Source organism: Oncorhynchus tshawytscha, linkage group LG19 (genome assembly GCF_018296145.1).
Source record: "Oncorhynchus tshawytscha isolate Ot180627B linkage group LG19, Otsh_v2.0, whole genome shotgun sequence".
NCBI lineage: Eukaryota > Metazoa > Chordata > Actinopteri > Salmoniformes > Salmonidae > Oncorhynchus > Oncorhynchus tshawytscha.
Window position 1 is genome coordinate 19,018,148 of NC_056447.1, and position 21,640 is coordinate 19,039,787.

Sequence of the window (21,640 nt, forward strand, 5' to 3'; positions counted from 1 at the left end):
ATACATGTCATTGGCTTGGGCTAGTGTAAGAGTGGGGGTTGGGCTTGTTTGCCCGCTCACGGCCTGGGCATATGTGTGACTTCCATGTTGAGACCCTCTTTGCGGGGGTGGGGTGCATGGGGTGGGCAGGAGGGGCATAGGTCTGATCTGAGGGGGCGTAAATGGGGTGTGGGCATGGTTGACTTGGGGGTGTTGATTGGTTGGGGTGGGGGTGTGCATGTGGCTGGTGGTGTTGTGGTCTGGATGTACTGTAGGTCCTCTATGTGTAGGCCCGGAGGAGGGGGGGTGTCTGTGAGAGTGTCTCGCTGGTCTGGGCAGGCTGTTTATTGATCTGTTGCTCCTGTGTGAAGTGTTGGGGCTGCGTTTGAGAGCGATGTCCTTTAGAGTCCGGGCGAAGGTGAGCACTGCTGCCTTGTATAGGTGGACCTGGTCATAGAGGCTGTTCAGGGTAGAGTGGTGGGCCAGGAAAACATTTGGTTTTGAGGCACAGTCACGGGAAATACTTGCGTTTACCCGCTGTATGGTTGCAGGGTGGAAGTCTTTTCATGGTAGCATTGGAGAAAGTAGAAGAAGCTTTTTCAATCACTCCCTTCAGTGCTGTGGCAATCCAATCCTGCTATGTTCTCAGGTTGTTTGTGCCTGTGTGTATTATTATGTGGCTAGGTGAACCTAGTTGGTCCTCAGACAGAAGGTCTAGGGCACCCTGGATGTTTGGGCACCCTGGATGTTTGGACACCAGAGTTTAGACACACTGTGCTTGGGAAAATGTTTTTTATTCTTGTATATTTTTCCCATTTGAGTCCATCAGAAGTACAATACACTCTCTCCCTCCCTCTCTCATCTATCACTCGCTTTCTCTCTTCCCCTCCCTCCTCTCTTTCACCCTCCTTCTCTCTACCCTCTCTTACCCTCCCTCACGCTCCCACTTCTCTCTCCCCCCTCTATTACTTATTTCCCCTCTCCCCCTTCTCTCCTCTCTTCTCTTCTCATCTCCCAACTTCACCTCTCTCTCTTCTCTCACCTCCACAGACAGGATATTGACGCATAGATATACAGTACATCAAGGGTATTGACTCATACAGTAAGTCAATACATAGCATTCAAGGCAAAAAAGTTGGTGATAAAGCTGCAATGGGTAAATTGGTGAAAGACTCAGAAAGACAGACAGACATACAGACACAGAGAGACAGACAGCCAGCCAGGTAGACAGACAAACCATAAACCTAACCCTAAACTAACCCTACTTCATGTCCACATACCTGGGGTAAGTTGTGCCGAGAGACCACTTTATTTGGACAAGATATGTTTTGAAAACTGTAATGTTTTCAGATTATTTCCAGGGATACACAACATCCTGAAAAATATGTAAATATCTTTGTATACTATAATACTATGTTTCCCTTGATGGAGAAAAGCTGAATGTAAAAAATGTGCTCAACTTACCCCACTCTCACTTACACTGAAAATAACATTTGGGTTGGGTTCGGGACCAGTTCTTGCGGAACTGCGGTTAGGTTCGGGACCACTTCTTGCAGGACTGCGGGTGGGTTCGGGACCATTTCTTGCAGGACTGCGGTTGGGTTCGGGACCAGTTCTTGCAGGAGCAGATGGGAGTCTGACAAAAAGCCAGTGGGGGTGAGCTGGTACGGTATGAAAAGCTGCTTGTGTGGTTGGGTGGGAGCGGGATGAAGAAATCAGTCCTGTGCAGACCTCTAGCTCTACTGTTAGCCAGATAGCTAGTTATAACTAGCTGGCTAGAAGGATGAAGTCAGAAGCTAATGTTTAACAGAGCCTGACCTCAGCAGGAGGAGTCAACTGAAATTAAACTAGCTATAATCTTAACTAAAGATATGCTATTAGAAGTTCTCATAACAAAATAACTTTGCTTTACAGAGAGCAGTGAGGCAGACAGTGGTGAGGCCGACCGCAATGCAGACACACAGACAGAGACAGCAAGCAGAGAGATTGGGGTCCCCTGAAATTGAGAATGTTTCATCTTATCAAACACATTGTTTATCATCAAATGGCTTTAGAATACATATATTTTTTTATTCAACAAGGCAAGTCAGTTAAGAACACATTTTTATTTACAATGACGGCCTACACCAGACAAACCTGACGACACTGGGCCAATTGTGCTCCGCTCTATGGGACTCCCTATCACAGCCGGTTGTGATACAGCCTGGATTTGAACTAGGGTGTCTGCAGTGACACCTCTAGCACTGAGATGCAGTGCCTTAGACCGCTGCACCACTCAGGAGCCACATACAACATTTTTTGAGTCAACTACGGTCCTTTTACAATGCTAGAATGCACTTGCTTGTCATTATGTGTTGGGACAGCCCGTGGGACCTAAAATGTAATAAATTAAATAGACAATTTAATATTATTCTCATGTATTTGAAAATCTATTGTTAAAACTGCTTTGCAGAGAGTAGTGAGACAGACAGTGATGAGGCGGAGGCAGGCTGCAATTCAGGAGGAGGTGGAGGAGACAGACAGACATCGATGAGGCGGAGGCAGGCTGCAATTCAGGAGGAGGTGGAGGAGACAGACAGTGACGAGGCGGAGTCAGGCTGCAATTCAGTAGGAGGTGGAGGAGACAGACAGTGATGAGGCGGAGGCAGGCTTCAATTCAGGAGGAGGTAGAGGAGACAGACAGTGATGAGGCTGAGGCAGGCTGCAATTAAAGAGTAGGTGGAGGAGACAGACAGTGATGAGGCTGAGGCAGGCTGCAATTCAAGAGGAGGTGGAGGAGACAGACAGTGATGAGGCGGAGGCAGGCTGCAATTCAGGAGGAGGTGGAGGAGACAGACAGTGATGAGACAGAGGCAGGCTGTAATTCAGGAGGAGGTGGAGGAGACAGACAGTGATGAGGCGGAGGCAGGCTGCAATTCAGGAGGAGGTGGAGGAGACAGACAGTGATGAGGCTGAGGCAGGCTGCAATTCAGGAGGAGGTGGAGGAGACAGACAGTGATGAGGCTGAGGCAGGCTGCAATTCAGGAGGAGGTGGAGGAGACAGACAGTGATGAGGCTGAGGCAGGCTGCAATTCAGGAGGAGGTGGAGGAGACCGACAGTGATAAGGCTGAGGCAGGCTGCAATTCAGGAGGAGGTGGAGGAGACAGACAGTGATGAGGCGGAGGCAGGCTGCAATTCAGGAGTAGGTGGAGAAGACAGACAGTAATGAGGCGGAGGCAGGCTGCAATTCAGGAGGAGGTGGAGGAGACAGACAGTGATGAAGTGGAGGCAGGCTGCAATTCAGGAGGAGTTGTTTCGGTTTATATTGGTGTTTGTTCGTCTTATCTCGATCGTCCAGTGGAGTTTATAGTTTAACAACCTTTTTTTTTTTACCACTGGTATCACTGGTGACCTTTTAAGAAAGCCCTGTGTCGAGGTTCAGCTTAATTTGGCAGGAGTGACTTAATTCATCCTCAACATGGTGCTCCATTCTCTCCCTGCGAAAACACATTTCCATCATCTGAATTGTTAGTGTCCCCAGGAGGCCGTACATTGACTTTCAGGTTCCTGTGATTACAGGAAGTGTCTTAATTGGGGGTCATAGGGGCGGTTTTGAAGGATTATAAAAGTTAAATCAACCCAAAAGCATTTTTGACCTCTATTGGACATAATGGTCTTGCAGTTCAAGAAATTAAAATTACCTGGCTACCCAGACTCCTCACTCCGGCCAAACGCCCACGAACGTTATTTTCTTCTTCGCAATGAGTCTGGATCTGAGTACCTCCGTTGGGAGGCAGTCTCAGACTAACGAATGTAGCAAACGACAGAGCAGCAGAATCATTTAGTGTGAGTCGTTAGGCTTAAAAATTGTTAGAATGAATTCTGAAGAGCATGATGGTCACATTTTTATATATTTACTTGAAACTGTCTGTCTGTCTGCCTGTGCATGTCTTGCTGTCTGTCTGTCTTTCTGCCTGCCTACAGCTCTCTGTCTGCCTGCCTGCCTGCCTGCCTGCCTGTCTGGTTCTCGGAATATCTTTCTTTGAGTGTCTGTTTGTCTGTCTGAGTCTTTCACCAATTTACCCATTGCAGCTGTATCACCAACCTTTTCGCCTTGGAAGCAATGTATTGACTTATGCGCCAATGCCCTGTCTGTGAAGATGGGAGAGAGGAGGAAGAGAAAGGAAGGAGAGAGAGAGATGAGATGAGGGGGAGGGATGGAAGAAGGAGCGAGAGGGAATGGAGGGGAGGAGATAGGGAGAGAGTGAGGGAGGGGGAGGGAGATGGAGAGGGAGAGGAGGGAGGTATGAGTGAATAAGAGATATAGAAGAGAGAGAAGGAGGAGAGAGAGTGAGGGGGAGAGAGAGGAGGGAGGGAGATAGAGAGGGAGAGGAGGGAGATATGAGTGAATAAGAGAGATATAGAAGAGAGAGAGAGAGAGAGAGAGAGAGAGAGAGAGAGAAGAAAAGAAAGAAAAGGGGGCAGAGGGTGGAGGTGGTGAAGGGGGAGGGAGATAGAAAAGGAGGAGGGATAAAGAGCAGGTCGTGAGAGAAACAGAGGGAGGCAAAGAGAGGGAGAAGGAAGGAGGGAGGGAGGGAGAAAGGAAGGAGAGAGAGGGGGAGAGAGTGGAGGTGGTGAAAAAAGGGGGAGGGAGAGAGAAAAGGAGGGGGTATAAAGCACAGGAGGTTGGTGTCACCTGAATTGGGGAGAACAGGCTTGTGAGAATGGCTGGAGTGGAATTAGTGGAATGGTATCAAATACAGTACATCAAACACTTGGTTTCCATGTGATTGATGCCATTCCATTCGCTCCGTTACAACCATTATTATGAGCCGTCCTCAGCTCTGAAGCCTCCACTGGTATAAAGAGGAGGTAGAGAGACAGACAGAGGGAGGCAAGGAGATGGAGAGAGAAGGGGGGAGGGAGAGAGGGGATACGAGATTAGAGATAGAGAGAGAGAAAGAGACAGAGAGAGAGAGACGTCTGTCTGTCTAAGTCTTCCACCAATTTAACATTTGCATCTTTATCACTATCTCTCCCCATTGACTGCAATGTATTGACATTAGCCTCATATGTTGTGAGTCTTCTCTTTTTGTAAAAATGTCACAGGATGATGTTTTGAGGCTGACAGTGGGTTGCTCAGGCTCACTTTCCTTTCAGCTCTGTGAGGTTTCTGTGTTATGCACTATAGCCCGTTACCATATATGTGATTGAATTATCATCAACGATAGGCTGGGTGAGTTTAAACCACACCCAGTCTCTACTCTGACAGGCCGGCTCGGAAGCAGGAACTATTTCTGTCAGGGTATATTTATAATATCTTTGTCAAGAACAAGTCAGTTCTCTGTTTGCCCTGCGAGGTGGGACAGAGAACCCGTATATACGAAAATTGCATTTACCACTTATTGCTTAGCTAATAAAAAATACATAGTATACAATCGGTGACTCATTATCATATTTGTCCTGATACCAGATTCGAATTGATGCAAATCTAACAGCTCAATGTCTCACTACTCACGGGGCAGGCAGAAAGAGAAAGAGTAGACCTGGCGAGGGTTGTGTTCCTCCTCTTCATCATGTAACTAGCCCATTTCAGTAGACAGTTTAAATATTCTGTCAAGTTATCTGAACAGTTTGTCTTCACTCAATGTTTTGGGGCCAGCCTTCCAATTCACTTCCCTTGAACTCCCCAGTTCCAGGGGATTGCCAGTTAGATTTGCCCGATGAAAAATGTGGACATTTCAGACATTTAAGACAGGGATAGCAGTCTGATTTTCTGATCTGAGGTCAGGTCTCAGAGGATTCTGGACACTTAGTGTTGGATAAAAAGGTCTGCATTTACAACAAATAGACTACTGAACAAGGTCTGTCAGTCTTGTTGAAGGCTGGGCTCAGTTGAGGGGAAAACAGGGCTGAGTGTGGAGGAAGTGCAAAGACAGATGCAATATTGGTCCTGCTTTATGTCTGGTGCTCCTGTACAGATAGACAGCTACACATGAACGCTCTCTGAGTAAGGGAGGAAATGTAACTCGCTTACTGAAGATCACAATCAGTTACGCACTTCAGCTCTATTCTTCTCTCTTATCCTCTCCCCTTCCATCCCCTGTCCTCCGTTTCCTTCTCCTTTACCTCTTCTCTACCCCCTTGCATGTCTCTATCTTTGACTGACATCTGATCTTTGACTGACAAACGGCACCATAACGATAATCTGATAGGGGCATGCAAATGGTCTTTATCGCATTGCGTTTTAGACAAATGGCACAAAATGGCAACATTAAGATCCACTTAACGTGGGCTCAGCGCCACAGAAGGGCTCTCTGCCCTGCCTCGGAGAAGGCTGAGTGGGCAGGGAGGGGGTATAGATGGGAGTGATGAGACGGTCTAATGTGGTTTTAATAGATGAATGCCGGAAGCCGATGCTTTGCCCCGCTTCTCTGGAACAGTGGGAGAAGTAGATCCAGGCAATGTTTTGTTTTTCATAGTGATTAATGGGATGAATTAGTTCACACATGTCCATGTCTCTGTGGCCTTTTAATAATAATGCTATCACAGCAATGAAACAGAGAGGGAGGAGGGAGGGGTCTGGGAGAGTGTGGAGGTGATGGGGAGCAAAGAGAGGAATGTGTTTAGGGGAAGAAAGAAGAGTGCGAGGGACAGACTGGCGGGAGGAGGAGAGAAAAGGAAGAGTGCGAGGGACAGACTGGTGGGAAGAGGAGAGAACAGAAAAGGAAGAGTGCGAGGGACAGACTGGTGAGAGGAGGAGAGAACAGAAAAGGAAGAGTGCGAGGGACAGACTGGTGGGAAGAGGAGAGAACAGAAAAGGAAGAGTGTGAAGGACAGACTGGTGGGAGGAGGAGAGAACAGAAAAGGAAGAGTGTGAGGGACAGACTGGTGGGAAGAGGAGAGAACAGAAAAGGAAAAGTGTGAAGGACAGACTGGTGGGAGGAGGAGAGAACAGAAAAGGAAGAGTGTGAGGGACAGACTGGTGGGAAGAGGAGAGAACAGAAAAGGAAGAGTGTGAGGGACAGACTGGTGGGAAGAGGAGAGAACAGAAAAGGAAGAGTGTGAAGGACAGACTGGTGGGAGGAGGAGAGAACAGAAAAGGAAGAGTGTGAGGGACAGACTGGTGGGAAGAGGAGAGAACAGAAAAGGAAGAGTGTGAGGGACAGACTGGTGGGAGGAGGAAACCAGAAAAGGCATATTGAACAGAGGCAGAGGTACAGAGGTGAGAAGTTTGGAGAGAGAGAGAGAGAAAGCTGATTAATGAAAAAGTTCAAAGGACTTCCTGCTAACAAACCTTGACAACTCCTGTGATGCTCTGGCCTCTCACACGCTCCCCCAGCTGTGGCAGACAGGTTTTGTCATTTAGAACAAGGTGTCTCTGTCTGTGTCTTTCCCTGTCTGGCCTGTCATCTCCTAGCCTTAATGATGTCTGTGCCTCTGGCCTGGCTGCCTGGGTCGTGTGATTCACCAGGCTGGGAGTGTCAGCTACAGGCCACTGCTTTGACTCAGACAGGATGTTCTGGCCAAACACAACCTCTGAAACTTGATTAAACTTTTATGTTTTTGGCTCCCAAGTTGTGCTGAGATTCTGCATTTGATAAAGAGCAGAACACACTCAGGAATGTTTAAACACACTGGAAAAGATACATCTTTATTTCTCCCTGGTGTAACAATACAAAGTTAACAAGTGCAGAAACAATTCAGCTTCTAACTGTACATTCTAGTGGGTAATACATAGACAGAACGTGGTGCAGGTCATCATCACCACACCCACAGTGAGGTACCGACCAATCACTACAAAGCTTCTGTGCACAAGTGGAGATCCACTGTAAGGCAACTGTTACTACAGCAACCTCAAGACTAAAACATAAGTGCGCTGCCATCCTTACAGCAATGCTTACAATATTGACTATGTCACGTCGAGTCCATGTTAAGAAAGCAAAACAGAAAGTCAGATTTGCCTTGTAAAACAACAACACCACAGAGCTTGTTTGGGCTTCCAGTTTGGGGAGGGCTGCAGTTTGGCTCCCCATTATCATTGCTACGATAAGAGGGGCAACTGTTGGGCTGTAGCCTACATGACATGGCTGCCTGCTAGGGCATTACCCTAGTTATCACCACTACATATTGTCGATGGGAAGGGAATTCCCTGCTCACAGCCTTGTTACAGCAAAACAGCACTGGGGTTCCGGGGGAGACGTGTGTTCCCGAGCACATCTGATCTCTGCCAATTCCCCTGTTTTGAGGCCCAATTAAATCCCCTTTTGTACTGCAGAAGCTGTTTAAAATTCCTGCTCCTCCGGGCTTCCTTGTTGCTGATGCTGCCTCACTTTCTGGGGGAGAAAGGAAGGAAAGCAGGACGAAGAGATAGAGCGCAATTAGCACCTCCACAGCTCTCCAGTCCAGGCCAATTATTTCAGTTGGGCGCATCGTATCTCAGCACAAGGTACAAGTTTGCTGGAGCAAACATGCAATTAGACTATACAGAAGTTAACTATCTCAAACTGGCCAAATCTGAACGTTATTGCTAATCATAAGAGATCCCACTGAGTATACCAAACATTAGGAACACCTTCCTATTGTTGAGTTGCACTGCCCCCTTTTGCCCTCAGAACAGCCTCAATTCGTCGTGGCATGGACTCTACAAGGTGTTGAAAGCGTTCCACAGGGATGCTGGCCCGTGTTGACTCCAAAGCTTCCCACAGTTGTGTTAAGTTGTCTGGATGTCCTTTGGATGGTGGACCATTCTTGATGCACACAGGAAGTTGTTGAATGTGAAAAACCCAGCAGCATTGCAGTTCTTGACACAAACTGGTGCGCCTGGCACCTACTACCTCCTACCATACCCCGTTCAAAGGCACTTCAATCATTTGTCACCCTCTGAATGGCACACATACACAATGCACGTCTCATTTGTCTCAAGGGTTAAAAAATATTCTTTAACCTGTCTCCTCCCCTTCATCTACACTGATTGAAGTGGATTTAAGTGACATCAAGAAGGGATCATAGCTTTCACCTGGTCACTCTGTCATGGAAAGAGTTCTTCATGTTTTGTACACTCAGTGTATATTGCCAGCCATGGTCATTGTTGTAACAGAAGATGGTAACATTTTCTTTTTTGGGGCCTGCACACTTCAGAGAATTTATGAAGCCAGATGTTGACAAAACAATTTATTTCCAATCATTGGAATAGATTGGCAGGTTGAGTTTGCCGTTTTAGTATATTGGGGATAGTTGTCCTGCTCCTCTTGCCTAGTGGCTGTTCAGGAGTATTGGTGGTATTTCCAGTAACTCCCAGAGAACCATTTATGGGTCTGCCCTCTTGGTTGGCCCCTACCAACGACCCTGTAGTGTATTTCCTGCTGCACGGTGTGTACAGTGCAGGAATTCTCTGCACATACCGGCTAAGCTGCTGTCAGATCGCAGGTTACAGCTCCAGAATTGGGTTAGAGTGAGGAGAATGAGTAGAGACATACCCTGGTACAGTACTATATACCGCCTGGTCTTCCCCCATCACACTCCATCCCCCTCCCAGTCTGCTGACCCGAACAGATGCTTTATTCTCTCACCCCTCCCAACACAACAAAAACGGCACTTTATGGATCAATACGAAAGTTCATGTCAGAAATGAGTGAAGTGTTGAGCTTTATCCCCTCCCTGTGCACTACACTGCAAAAAGTGACATTTAAGCAAGCCTAAATAAAATGATCTGCCACTGACGTTAGATAATTTAGCATGATTTGAAAAAACAAGAAAGATATTTCAATAGAAGATATTTATACTTGCTTAGATTTCACTTTTTTTTGCAGTGTAACACCTTTCAGTGGGAACCACTGAAGTGATTATTTTGTCAGCACTCCACTCTCCCTGATCGCTGAGCTGACAGGGTGACTTGAAGGGGAGGGGCCACCGTATTCAATTAAGGTTCATTATGCTGAAATATGTCTGTTCCATAGACTTCACCGTCCAATTATATCTATCCTCAGCGATTGAGCCAGTCGATGTCCTAATTTTAGCTCCAAAGGGATGCTAAGCATCATGGTGAATCGTCTAGAATGTCTACCACTCGTAAAAAGTCCCTGACTAGTCGACATTAAATAAATCACCAAGAGATACACCCACTACCTCTTCTGACTACTACTGAATTTAACCCCACACAGCAACAAAGTACAATCAACACTCAAAAACACATTAAACAAAGCCCCCCCTTGTTCAGTTGATCAGTTGCACTTTCAGTTTCCATTGGCGTCCTCGTAGAACAGCCCCAGCCCATGCAGGGGTTCTTCATGGTCAGTTTCAGTGCCTGTGACCTGTTCCTTAACAGTGTTTGGGTAGCAGCAGCTCCATTCGCCAGGACCTTTCATAGTAGTCTAGTGTTGACCTTTGGCCTGGTTCCGTTAGTCCAGTGGTGGAGGTGTTTAGAGGAATGGAGGCGAGCAGGTCCTATTAGCTAACTGCTAGCTCCGGCAGGGACAGCCACCCTGTGGTATGTTACTGTGTAGATAGTCCAGCCAGACAGAGACAGGTGTCGGAGCCGTGCTATCTTCTGCGGCGTGCTCTGCTCAACATCGCTGCTCCATCCATTCATCCTCTCGCAGCTTCAGTCTGAATGGAACAAAAAGGAAAGTGACATAGTATTAAAACCATTGGAACAGGAGTATGGAACCCATCACCCAGCTAAATTAACCAGCCACATATACTGTAGTCTCAGCCTTCTCCTTGTTTGCATTGCACAAGGCCAGTGGGGGAAAACGCAAGACATCGTTATTGTTGTGATCTATTTTTAATTGAAGTGAAGAAAGGAAGAAAAATCAACAACCATTCCCCTCCCTGATGATTCCTCTCCACCAGTGTGTTGTGCATTTTTTAAATGTAAATTAGGCCACCATATGGAGAGTGATACTCTCTAATTGGACAGGGCCTGGACATGCTGCTCTACACACACATACACACGCACAGGGAAAGGTAGGTTACCTTCTAAATGTAATCCATTACAGTCACTAGTTACCAACTCAAAATAATCGGATTACTTTCAGTTGTTTTTGGATTACTTTCCCCTTAAGAGCCATTAGAAGAAGAGGACAAAAAAGATCCATCAAGTGTATTTGGTGTGTCGTCATAGTGGTCTGTGACTTGTGGTCAGACTCGCTCAGGTGGAACAAACTATTAAACATATGCTTTTTTCCAATGCTGAATTGAATGTCACTGGGTAAACAGAAAGGTGTCATTATGCATTCTTTCCTTGCAAACATCCTTTCTGAATTTATAAGTATTCCAAGAAGTAATAATCTAGTTTTCAATATTACAATATTTTTGCTGGTAACGTAACTGATTACAAATAGTTTTTTTGTAACCAGATTACATGTAACTAATTACATTTAATCAGTTACTCCCCAACCCTGCAAACACAGGACAGCATTCACTTGATTTAATTATTCACTACTCAGTCATTACCACACAAAACACTTCAGCTAAAGTTGTGGTTCAAAGATAGTGTGTGAATATGCAGGAAATAGACACAAGCATTGATCACGACACTTGTGGACAACAAAAAAAAATACATGAAAGCTGTTTGAAGCTATCAAGCATATTTCTGGAAGAATCTGGCATGAGTGAGTGGTATCTGTGTGATATTATTGTGTCACTCACTGCTCTGGCAGACTGGCAAGCAGATGGGTACTGTAAGTGAGGTGGGTGTAGGTGTGTATTCTGCCATATGGTCAAGTACAATCAAAGCAATGTACCAGACATTGACCATCTGATGAATCATAAACCAGTCTCCATTTGCCAGGCGACAGACTTGCCAATATGATATCTCAGTGACAGAGACCTGACTGGAAATGGCTGTTAGGTGACAACCAAGCAGATGGCTCAGCTCTGAGTCAGGGCCTGTAAATGTGATGACAGATGCCACCTTGTTTGGACCACTCTGGTTGGCTGACCTGTGCAGGCCTCTTGAAGCAGCCAGGTGGGCAGGCAGGCACCACCCAGGAGGTGGGTGGTGTAGTATATAGCGCTTGGCCACGTTGCTGTGATCTGATGCCAAGTTGTCCTGGCGTTGATCACCGTAGAGATAGATCTTCACCATGCAGTATTAATATGATATGTAATGTTGCTGGCTGCCTATACTGTTTTCACACTGTCAATGCTCTTGTAGCTGGCATATCCTCACTCATCAAATCAGCATACACTCATGTATTGTTAATTCCATCAACAAACATACTGTAGAGAGGGAATGGATTTTTCGTTTTTTTTTTTTTTATATGACACATTACACACCAAACCCTTAGCAGTCATATCGTCTCTTACTGTGTTGTCAAACCTGAATTAAACGATATTGGATTTCAGCTCTTTTGTTATGATGCTCTGAAGCATCATACTAAGTTTGTATTAGCACGGGCATGTGAAGTGCACCAGTAATAATAGAGAAGAACTGAATCCAGGACCTCTGGTCCGGCGTCCATCAGACATGGGGTGAAGAGGGTATCGAGAGAGTTAGGAGGTATCACCCCGCCCCTGGGCAGAGAGAGCTGGCTTTAATAATCAGACGTTTTAACCCGACCTGAGACTTTGTAACCGTCAGTCGGACATCCCGTTTCATTCCTGTGCGACGAGTGTTTTTTTTTTGTGGTGCTCGGAGCTTCCAGGAACAGCTGTGTTTACTGCCGTGGAAATGCTTGCTACCAGGTCTCCAGTGGACCACAATGTCAAAAATAAATGACGTATGTGGCCATGTGGTCATGTGCTCTCCGTGCACAAATTGGCAAAGAAAGCAAATTAAGAAGCCACAGCTTCTTATCAATCATGGCGTACTTGATACTGCCATGATCCCACTATTCATATTCTTTGTTATACTTAAACAAGGGGATTTCTTGTCTGTTATCTATATTGGACCCACCGGATTACTGTAAATGCATGGCTGTTTTTTCCTTTTCCTGATCAATGCGTGTTGTCTCTTCTTTTTAGCCAGAACACACAGTACCTGGTTAAGCCGTCTGTATTTGTTTAAGCAGATTTTTTTTAAATATAAAGGGCATTTATCTATCCACGGAGAGAAAGTAATATCAGATTCCCAGGCCGCCTACACAGAGCCCATAACAGATCTAAGGCTATGCACACATATCAGCCTTCTCAAGTAGCCTTATGGCAAACAGTGTTCCCACACATTCATTTGCCAGGCTGCAATTCCTCCACAAGAGGAAGTAGATACAGCGAAATTATCTGATACTTGTACTTTAAAAAGTATTGGAGATGCCCCAGTTCTGAGACTCCAACCAACAAACATATGTCTAAGTACAAGTCTAATTCTCAGCCATTACCCATCATCCTCCCTGACCCTGGGGGTACAGCTCTGTCCCTCGCAACTGAACTCAAGGTCATCTGATGATGATGACGTGTTGTTTGGGCAACAAATTCTGGAAGCTATTCAGTCACAACTGGTTATAGAGTTTTCAGTGTAAGACAATAGCAATGTTATTTTAACCTCATCCCAGAAAAACAGCTTTTGATTGAACGGAGCCTTTGTTCTCTGTCATCTCAATGTTTTTTTGTCATTTGGAAGAGAGCATCATTTTTCATTCATAACTTTGTACATTATTATGAAAATATCATACTAATGAATGTTTACAGAAAGCATACATGCTATGAGCTGACTAAGCCAGAGTGAGCCTGGTCTCCATTTTTTGAGTTATTTAACCTTTATTTAACTAGGCAAGTCAGTTAAGAACCAATTCTTATTTATTATGACGCCTACCCCGACCAAACCCTAACCTGGACGACGCTGGGCCAAATGTGCGCCGCCCTCCCAATCACAGCCGGTTGTGATACAGCCTGGAATCAAACCAGAGTCTGTAATGAAACCTCTAGCACTGAGATGCAGTGCCTTAGACCGCTGCGCCACTCGGGAGCCCAAATGACAAAATAAAATAGACATACGTCTCTATTTTCAGAACAAGCTCATAGTGAAGTTAAAGAACTCAACGCAATCTACACCAACCTTATGGAGTCACAACGCAAAGCACTGACTATCAATCATCCATCACAACACCTTATTCCTGACCCAATTCTGATCCACTTTCAAAGACCCCATGATTTGTCTGTAGTTGCCTGTAGGGGTCAAGTAGCCCTGGCTGAAGTTGATGAGGCTTCTCAGACTGAACTGACGTCTAACGTTGTAGTTAAAGGGGCAGTGCTGATAACAACTTGATTTTCCTGTTTTATTTGTTTTTATATTTCCACACCATGAGGTTGATATAACACTCTGAAATTGTGAAAATTATGATAATGCCATTTTTGAGTAAGAGCTGTTTGACTGTTCATCAGGGTACGGGGGTGGGCATTAGACCATCCTATCAACCAATCAGGGCTGTGTATGTAAATATCTTCACATTTGTCTCATAACACCCACTTGATCAGACTGAGCATTTTAATGGCCAAAAGAGGCTCAGGAATCAATTATAAAAAATATATTTTGGAGTTATTTTTATACAGTGATGATTTAAAAAATACAATTAAAAAGACTGCATGGGGGCTTTAAAGCATGTATTCACCACTAGGACAGATAGTATCTGAGCTCCTCGATCATGGCAGGTTCTAATTAGGCATATATTCATCAATACTACAACTGCTCTGTGTGTCTCTGTGGACATGTCCCAGTGGTAGTTAGGCATTAGGTATTCACCACTAAAATAGCCCCAGGATCCCCTTCCACTGCCAAGCTCCTCTGTCTTTGTCAGAATCTGGCTGTCATGGTCTGGCACGGCCACAAACCCATTTGTCATATCCCTGCCCTCATTAAGTTATCATAGACAGTCAGAGAGATGGCTTGGCCCAGAGGTAGGTAGGTAAGGTAAGGTAAGGTAAGGTAAGGTAAGTCTGTAAGTCTGTCTGGTAAGTCTGTCTGTAAGTCTGTAAGGTAAGTCTGTCTGTCTGTCTGGTCTGTCTGTCTGTAAGTCTGTCTGTCTGTCTGTCTGTCTGTCTGTCTGTCTGTCTGTCTGTCTGTCTGTCTGTCTATCTATCTATAAGCCATCTCCTGGACCTCTATAGAACATCTGAGACAGAGATCGGTTTGAATAATTGAATAATTTACTTTTTTAGCCAAAGATTTAGGTTGTTCTGACAGTGTTTGATCCAGCTGTTCTTTGAATGCTTTGATGATAGATATGTGTGTCAAGGCTTGATGTGTGTCCCAAAGGTACTACAGTATTTAGTTGTCTCTCACTTTTCTCCTCTCTCCGAGTGGTGCGAGTGACTGAAGGGGCATGTTGGGCGAGTGTATGGTATCGAGCAGGTCCTTGCGTGTGTGTGGAGGGAGAAATGGAGAGAGCATAGGAGTGTGTGTGGGAAGAGATGGCACAAGCATGTGTGTCTGTCTGTGTGAGTGTGTGTGTGTGTGGGGGGGGGCAGGTGTGGTAGTGTGTGTGTGTGTGTGTGTGTGTGTACGTCTATATATGTGTGTGTGTATACATCTACATATGCGTGTGTGTTTGCGGGAAAGGTTACAGCAGGTGAGTACGTGAGTGTGTGGGGAGGCTCAGTGGTTCAGATTCCCTGTCAGCCTACGCAGCTGATGGGGGAGGAAGGACTGCTGCTGGAGATACCAAACCTCTCCTTATGGAGACATGTTGCTCTGATGGTCTGCTATGGTAACTTTCCCTTAGCAACATCGTACCGTTCTACGAGACATAATGAGGATGAGACAACGTAAGGTGATGAAACCCGAGGGAGAATGTGATAGGCTCCCTCGTGCTTTTGCTGTTCAGAATGAGATCATCAGCAATTGTCCTCTCTGCCCCATCTATGCCTTCCAGCAAAATAACGCAGAAACATTTAGCATTTGAATGACAACTCTATGTCCATACTAGAGGTCGACCAATTATGATTTTTCAACACCGATACCAATACTGATTATTGGAGGACCAAAAAAACCCGATACCGATTAATCAACCATTTTTTAAATATTTTTTTTATAATGACAATTACAACAATACTGAATTAACACTTCTTTTAACTTAATATAATAAATCAAGAAAATCAGTTTAGCCTCAAATAAATAATGAAACATGTTCAATTTGGTTTAAATAATGCAAAATCAAAGTGTTGGAGAAGAAAGTAAAAGTGCAGTATGTGCCATGTAAGAAAGCTAACGTTTAAGTTCCTTGCTCAGAACATGAGAACATATGAAAGCTGGTGGTTCCTTTTAACACGAGTCTTCAATATTCCCAGGTAAGAAGTTTTAGGTTGTAGTAATTATAGGTATTATAGGACTATTTACCTCTATATACGATTTGTATTTCATATACCTTTGACTATTGGATGTTCTTATAGGCACTTTAGTATTGCTAGTGTAACGGTATAGCTTCCGTCCCTCTCCTCGCTCCTACCTGGGCTCGAACCAGGAACACATCAACAACAGCCACCCTCGAAGCAGCGTTACCCATGCAGAGCAAGGGAAACAACTACTCCAAGTCTCAGAGCGAGTGAAGTTTGAAACGCTATTAGCGCGCACCCCGCTAACTAGCTAGCCATTTCACATCGGTTACACCAGCCTAATCTCAGGAGTTGATAGGCTTGAAGTCATAAACAGCTCAATGCTTGAAGCATTGCGAAGAGATGCTGGCAAAACGCACGAAAGTGCTGTTTGAATGAATGCTTATGCTCAGTCGGACTGCTCTATCAAATCAGTCTTAATTCAAACATAATAACACACAGAAATACGAGCCTTAGGTCATTAATATGGTCGAATCCGGTAACTATAATCTCGAAAACAAAACATTTATTATTTCAGTGAAATACGGAACCGTTCTGTATTTTATCTGACGGGTGGCATCCATAAGTCTAAATATTCCTGTTACATTGCACAACCTTCAATGTTATGTCATAATTACGTAAAATTCTGGCAAATTAGTTTGCGGCCCAAACTGTTGCATATACCCTGACTCTGCGTGCAATGAACGCAAGAGAAGTGACACAATTTCACATGGTTAATATTGCCTGCTAACCTGGATTTCTTTTAGCTAAATATGCAGGTTTAAAAATATATACTTGTGTATTGATTTTAAGAAAGGCTTGATGTTTATGGTCAGGTACAGTCGTGCAACGATTGTGCTTTTTTCGCAAATGCGCTTTTGTTAAATCATCCCCCGTTTGGCGAAGTTGGCTGTCTTTTTTAGGATGAAATAGTCTCCACACGGTTCGCAACGAGCCAGGCGGCCCAAACTGCTGCATATACCCTGACTCTGTTGCAAGAGAAGTGACACAATTTCCCTAGTTAAAATAAATTCATGTTAGCAGGCAATATTAACTAAATATGCAGGTTTAAAAATATATACTTGTGTTTTGATTTTAAGAAAGTCATTGATGTTTATGGTTAGGTTCACGTTGGAACAACGACAGTCCTTTTTCGCGAATACGCACCGCATCGATTATATGCAACACAGGACACGCTAGATAAACTAGTAATATCATCAACCATGTGTAGTTAACTAGTGATTATGATTGATTGATTGTTTTTCATAAGATAAGTTTAATGCTAGCTAGCAACTTACCTTGGCTTCTTACTGCATTTGCGTAACAGGCAGGCTCCTCGTGGAGTGCAATGTAAGAAAGGTGGTTAGAGCGTTGGACTAGTTAACCGTAAGGTTGCAAGATTGAATCCCTGAGCTGTCATTCTGCCCCTGAACAAGGTAGTTAACCCACCGTTCCTAGGCCGTCATTGAAAATTAGAATGTGTTCTTAACTGACTTGCCTAGTTAAATAAAGGTGTAAAAAAATAAATAAAAAAAATACCGATTTCCGATTGTTAAGTAAACTTGAAATCAGCCATTCCGATTAATCAGTCGACCTCTAGTCCATGCAGTACAATGTAATAGTGTAGACATGTATATAATGCACAATGAGTCTGAGTGGACATCCACTGAATGCTGGCAACAGAGTGACTCACCAGACGGTGGGGGCATGCTAGGGTTCGTGGGGCTCTGGTCCTCTCCTCTGAGGCTGTGTCTGGGGTGCTGGTGGCTGAGGGCCATGGGGTGACCCTGGGTCTGTGCCTGGGTCTCATTCTCCTCTCCTGGGACTGGCTGGTGCCACTGGCTCCTGGCTTTCTTCAGCCAGCGCCCACCCAGACCCCACTTCTCCAGGTAAACCCGACACAGCTCATAGTTCATGGCCGAGTAGTAGAGGAAGTCCAGGGCTAGCAGCACCATGACAAAGAAGCCATAGATCCACACTCCCACCAGGGCTGTGTAGTTACTGTAGAGGAGCGATAGGGGAAATAGAGAAAGTGAGAATAGCATAATATATAATTATATGTATTCCCCTTTTTTGTATGCATTTTAAGCATTTTTTTGGTAAACATATATGTTTAAGAAAGTGTTCCTGAGATGTACAGGGTGATTCTAATTGCCTATCCATCTTAATAAATCTCTCTCTTCAAAACGTTGGTCCCGGTTTTTCATCCCAACACATTTATTAATGCATTTCACACTCCATAAGGATTTATGTGGTCCACATTAGCACCTTCTTAAGATTCACGCTCCGGTCCATAAATCACCTGTACGGTAAATGTCTGCAAATAGTTTCCAATTACAGTATACCTGTCACGCCCTGATCTGTTTCACCTGTCTTTGTGCTTGTCTCCACCCCCCTACAGGTGTCACCCATCTTCCCCATTATCCCCACAGTACTTATACCTGTGTTTTGTCTGCCAATTTGTCTTGTTTGTTCAAACCTCCTAGCGTATTCCCTTGCTCCTGTCTTTCCTATAGTTCTTGTTTTCTAGTTTCCCGGTTTTTACCTTTCCTGCCTGACCTGAGCCTGCCTGCTGTTCTTACAGTGTCTTACACCCTCTCTGGATTATTGACCCCTATCTGACCTGACCCTGACCCGCCTGCTGTTCCAGTGCCTTACACCCTCTCTGGATTATTGACCCCTACCAGACCTGACCCTGACCCGCCTGCTGTTCCGGTGCCTTACACCCTCTCTGAATTATTGACCCCTACCTACCTTGACCTGTTTGCCTGCCCCTGTTTTAAAGAATACACTTTAGTTTCTTCAACACTGTCTGCACCTCGGTCATACCTTAAAGCGTGATAATACCTTGATGAACAGCGTTGTGAACGACACTTGTAATAAATGTCTTTATACGTTTTTTCTTTTTCATTTTGATGGAACAGAGCTGTGCATTAGAGAAATGACTACCCAGGAAGGGGATTGGGTCCTATCAGAGTTCAGAACTCAGCATCAGTCAGCTTTAAATGATCTCTCTGACCCTGAAAGATAATGAGACAGAGGATGATATTATTATATTACTGCTTTCAAGTGAGTTTGATTATTTGGAGGGAACACCATTCCTTATTTTGGGGAGACTAATGAATAATGGGCTTTTTCAAACATTTCCTTGGATGGTGTTGTGGATATTTCACAAAACCATTTAGAATTATTCTATCGTTGTACTTGCTTTGCAACTGCACTCAAACCCATATGAAAACCATGTTTACCTCTCCTCACCTCCCCCTGTGCCTGTGTGACATATAGCTGACATATAGCTGTTTGCATGGTTTAGTCTGTGGTGATGTGTACATTTGTCTATTTAAGAGCAGCAGGGCATCCTTCCAGCAGTGCATTTGATTTAACCTTAGAGTAAGCAAACCTAACTGTTTGGACAGCCATCAGAAACAGATGTCAGACAACGTTAAACAAGCCAAAATGAAAGGACAAATAGCTGAGACTGATCATGACACAGACACAAAGAATTTCCTAACAGATACACATAAAGTAATAATTTGCTAATCCCAGTGACTGGTCCAATCACTGTCCGCAGTAATAGAATAGCCTATTAACACTCTCATGCCCGCAACATTTTAGCCATGATGCTCAGAGTCCCAGACACAGAGCTATGGCCAGTTTAATCTGAGGCCAATGGTAAATATCACCACTTCAACTCTGCAGTCCAGAGGGGAGGAGGTGGAAATGGCCTCCCATCAGCCACTAGATGAAATATCCTGGCCTGCCGAAGGGAATGTGTAACTGGTCTCAGAGAGCACCCCGCTGACCGGGTATTAGAGGAGAGACAGACAGAATAAGAGAGAGAGAGAGCTCTGACAGAGTCTGTGTTTCTGTCTGTCAGTGTCCTCATACGGTGCTCCTATACACACTACGGGATGTCTCTTCTCTTCCTGAGTTCCACTCGATTGCTGCAGACAGAGCTGTCGGTCTCCATAGAGATTTGTCTTCAAGTCTATCTATGTTAGTGTGTCTACTTAGATTAGTGTAGTGTGTTGTAGTATATTATATATAGTACGCATTGGTTGAAGCTCAATGTTAAAATCAAATCGCCCTACCATCATATGTAGACCAAATAACGTAAACTCACCCCATTCCGTACAAATGAGGGTAACCACAACATTCAAATGAGGCTACAAAGAAAACTAATGGGACTGTAGCGACTGTGTTGACTTCAAAATCAGGGGTGTGAACTAGGTTTCTATTCAAGTGTTGATCGACATGGTAATGGCTCTATAGCATTGGAGAAAAGTTGAAAAAACGGACCCTACGTTACATCGTGGCGTGTCATGCCGTAACGTACAGCACGCATAAAGCAACTATTTCTGACGGGGAAAGTGACGGGGGTAAGCTGGTAAGGGGGGATGCGATCATCATTCTCAAAGCCGCTGTTTACTTCTAAGATCACTTTAGCACCGCCCTAACAACCCGATTCAAATTCGACACAAACCTTCAAATAGGTATGTAATGACACATTATATAAACTCTTTATAGTGTTTTATTTACATTTTAGAGGCGATAAGGTGATAAGTTGGACAGATTGAGTGAAAAAAGCTATTTTCCCACACAACATCCCTCCTTATCACTATCACACATTAGTTTCGCTTCCCCACCTGACATTTTTAAAAAGACCCGACGGGGTTCATTGCCTGCTTGAATTATGCAGAAACGGGCAGCGTTTAGGTCATGTAATTGATTCTGTTGGAAAGGGGAGAAATTGTGCTTTACAATGGTATTGACATTACAGATGATCTGGAAGTATTACGTTTTTGGGGCGCTAAAATAAGGTCAATTGTACGGACCAAGGCGATGTACGAGTTTACGTGAGTTTACGTTATCTCTCTACCAAAAACCACTATACCGGACGTTTGACGTGCCATTAGCATTATATGGTCTTTAGACACATTTTCCCCCAAACCTAGCTCAAATTCTAGACGTCCAATTAAAACGAGGTTACATTGCACATAAGGTGACCTTATTTTTTTTTGTGTGTGTGTACTTTTACCCCTTTTTCATACGGAATCGGGAGAGGCGAAAGTCGAGAGTTTTACTGTATTGCAATGTATAATGTATAATCAACGTCCAGTGTAAAAGCCAAGTTTTAAGTGAGAAGTAGGCATTGGTCTAAAGCAGTTTTCCAGCACACAGCTTTGACCTACTACAGTAGCTATTTTTGGTCTTTTGTATTTCCAATAATGTGTAGGCAGGTTGATTCAAACAGCTTAATTCATACTCTTCAGGGGGATAATGGACTTTACAGTGACCTGCTATTAAAATTATGTATATATACAGTACCAGTCAAAAGTTTGGACACACCTACTCATTCAAGGGTTTTTCTGTATTTTACTATTTTCTACATTTTAGAATACTAGTGAAGTCTTCAAACCTATGAAATAA

At 44.4% G+C, this 21,640-nt stretch overlaps 1 protein-coding gene across 1 annotated transcript in view; it reads right to left on the reverse strand.

Moving 5' to 3' along the window:
• Positions 1–8,751: 8,751 nt before the first annotated feature.
• Positions 8,752–21,640, reverse strand: part of shisal1b (shisa like 1b) — a 59,621-nt gene continuing 46,732 nt past the window's right edge. Inside the window, exons 4-5 of the mRNA XM_024378734.2 lie at positions 17,904–18,211; positions 8,752–10,567 (exon numbers count right to left, since the gene is read on the reverse strand). Of these exons, the coding sequence (XP_024234502.1) occupies positions 10,563–10,567; positions 17,904–18,211 (313 nt within the window). The 3' untranslated portion in view covers positions 8,752–10,562. The remainder of the gene's footprint in view (positions 10,568–17,903; positions 18,212–21,640) is intronic.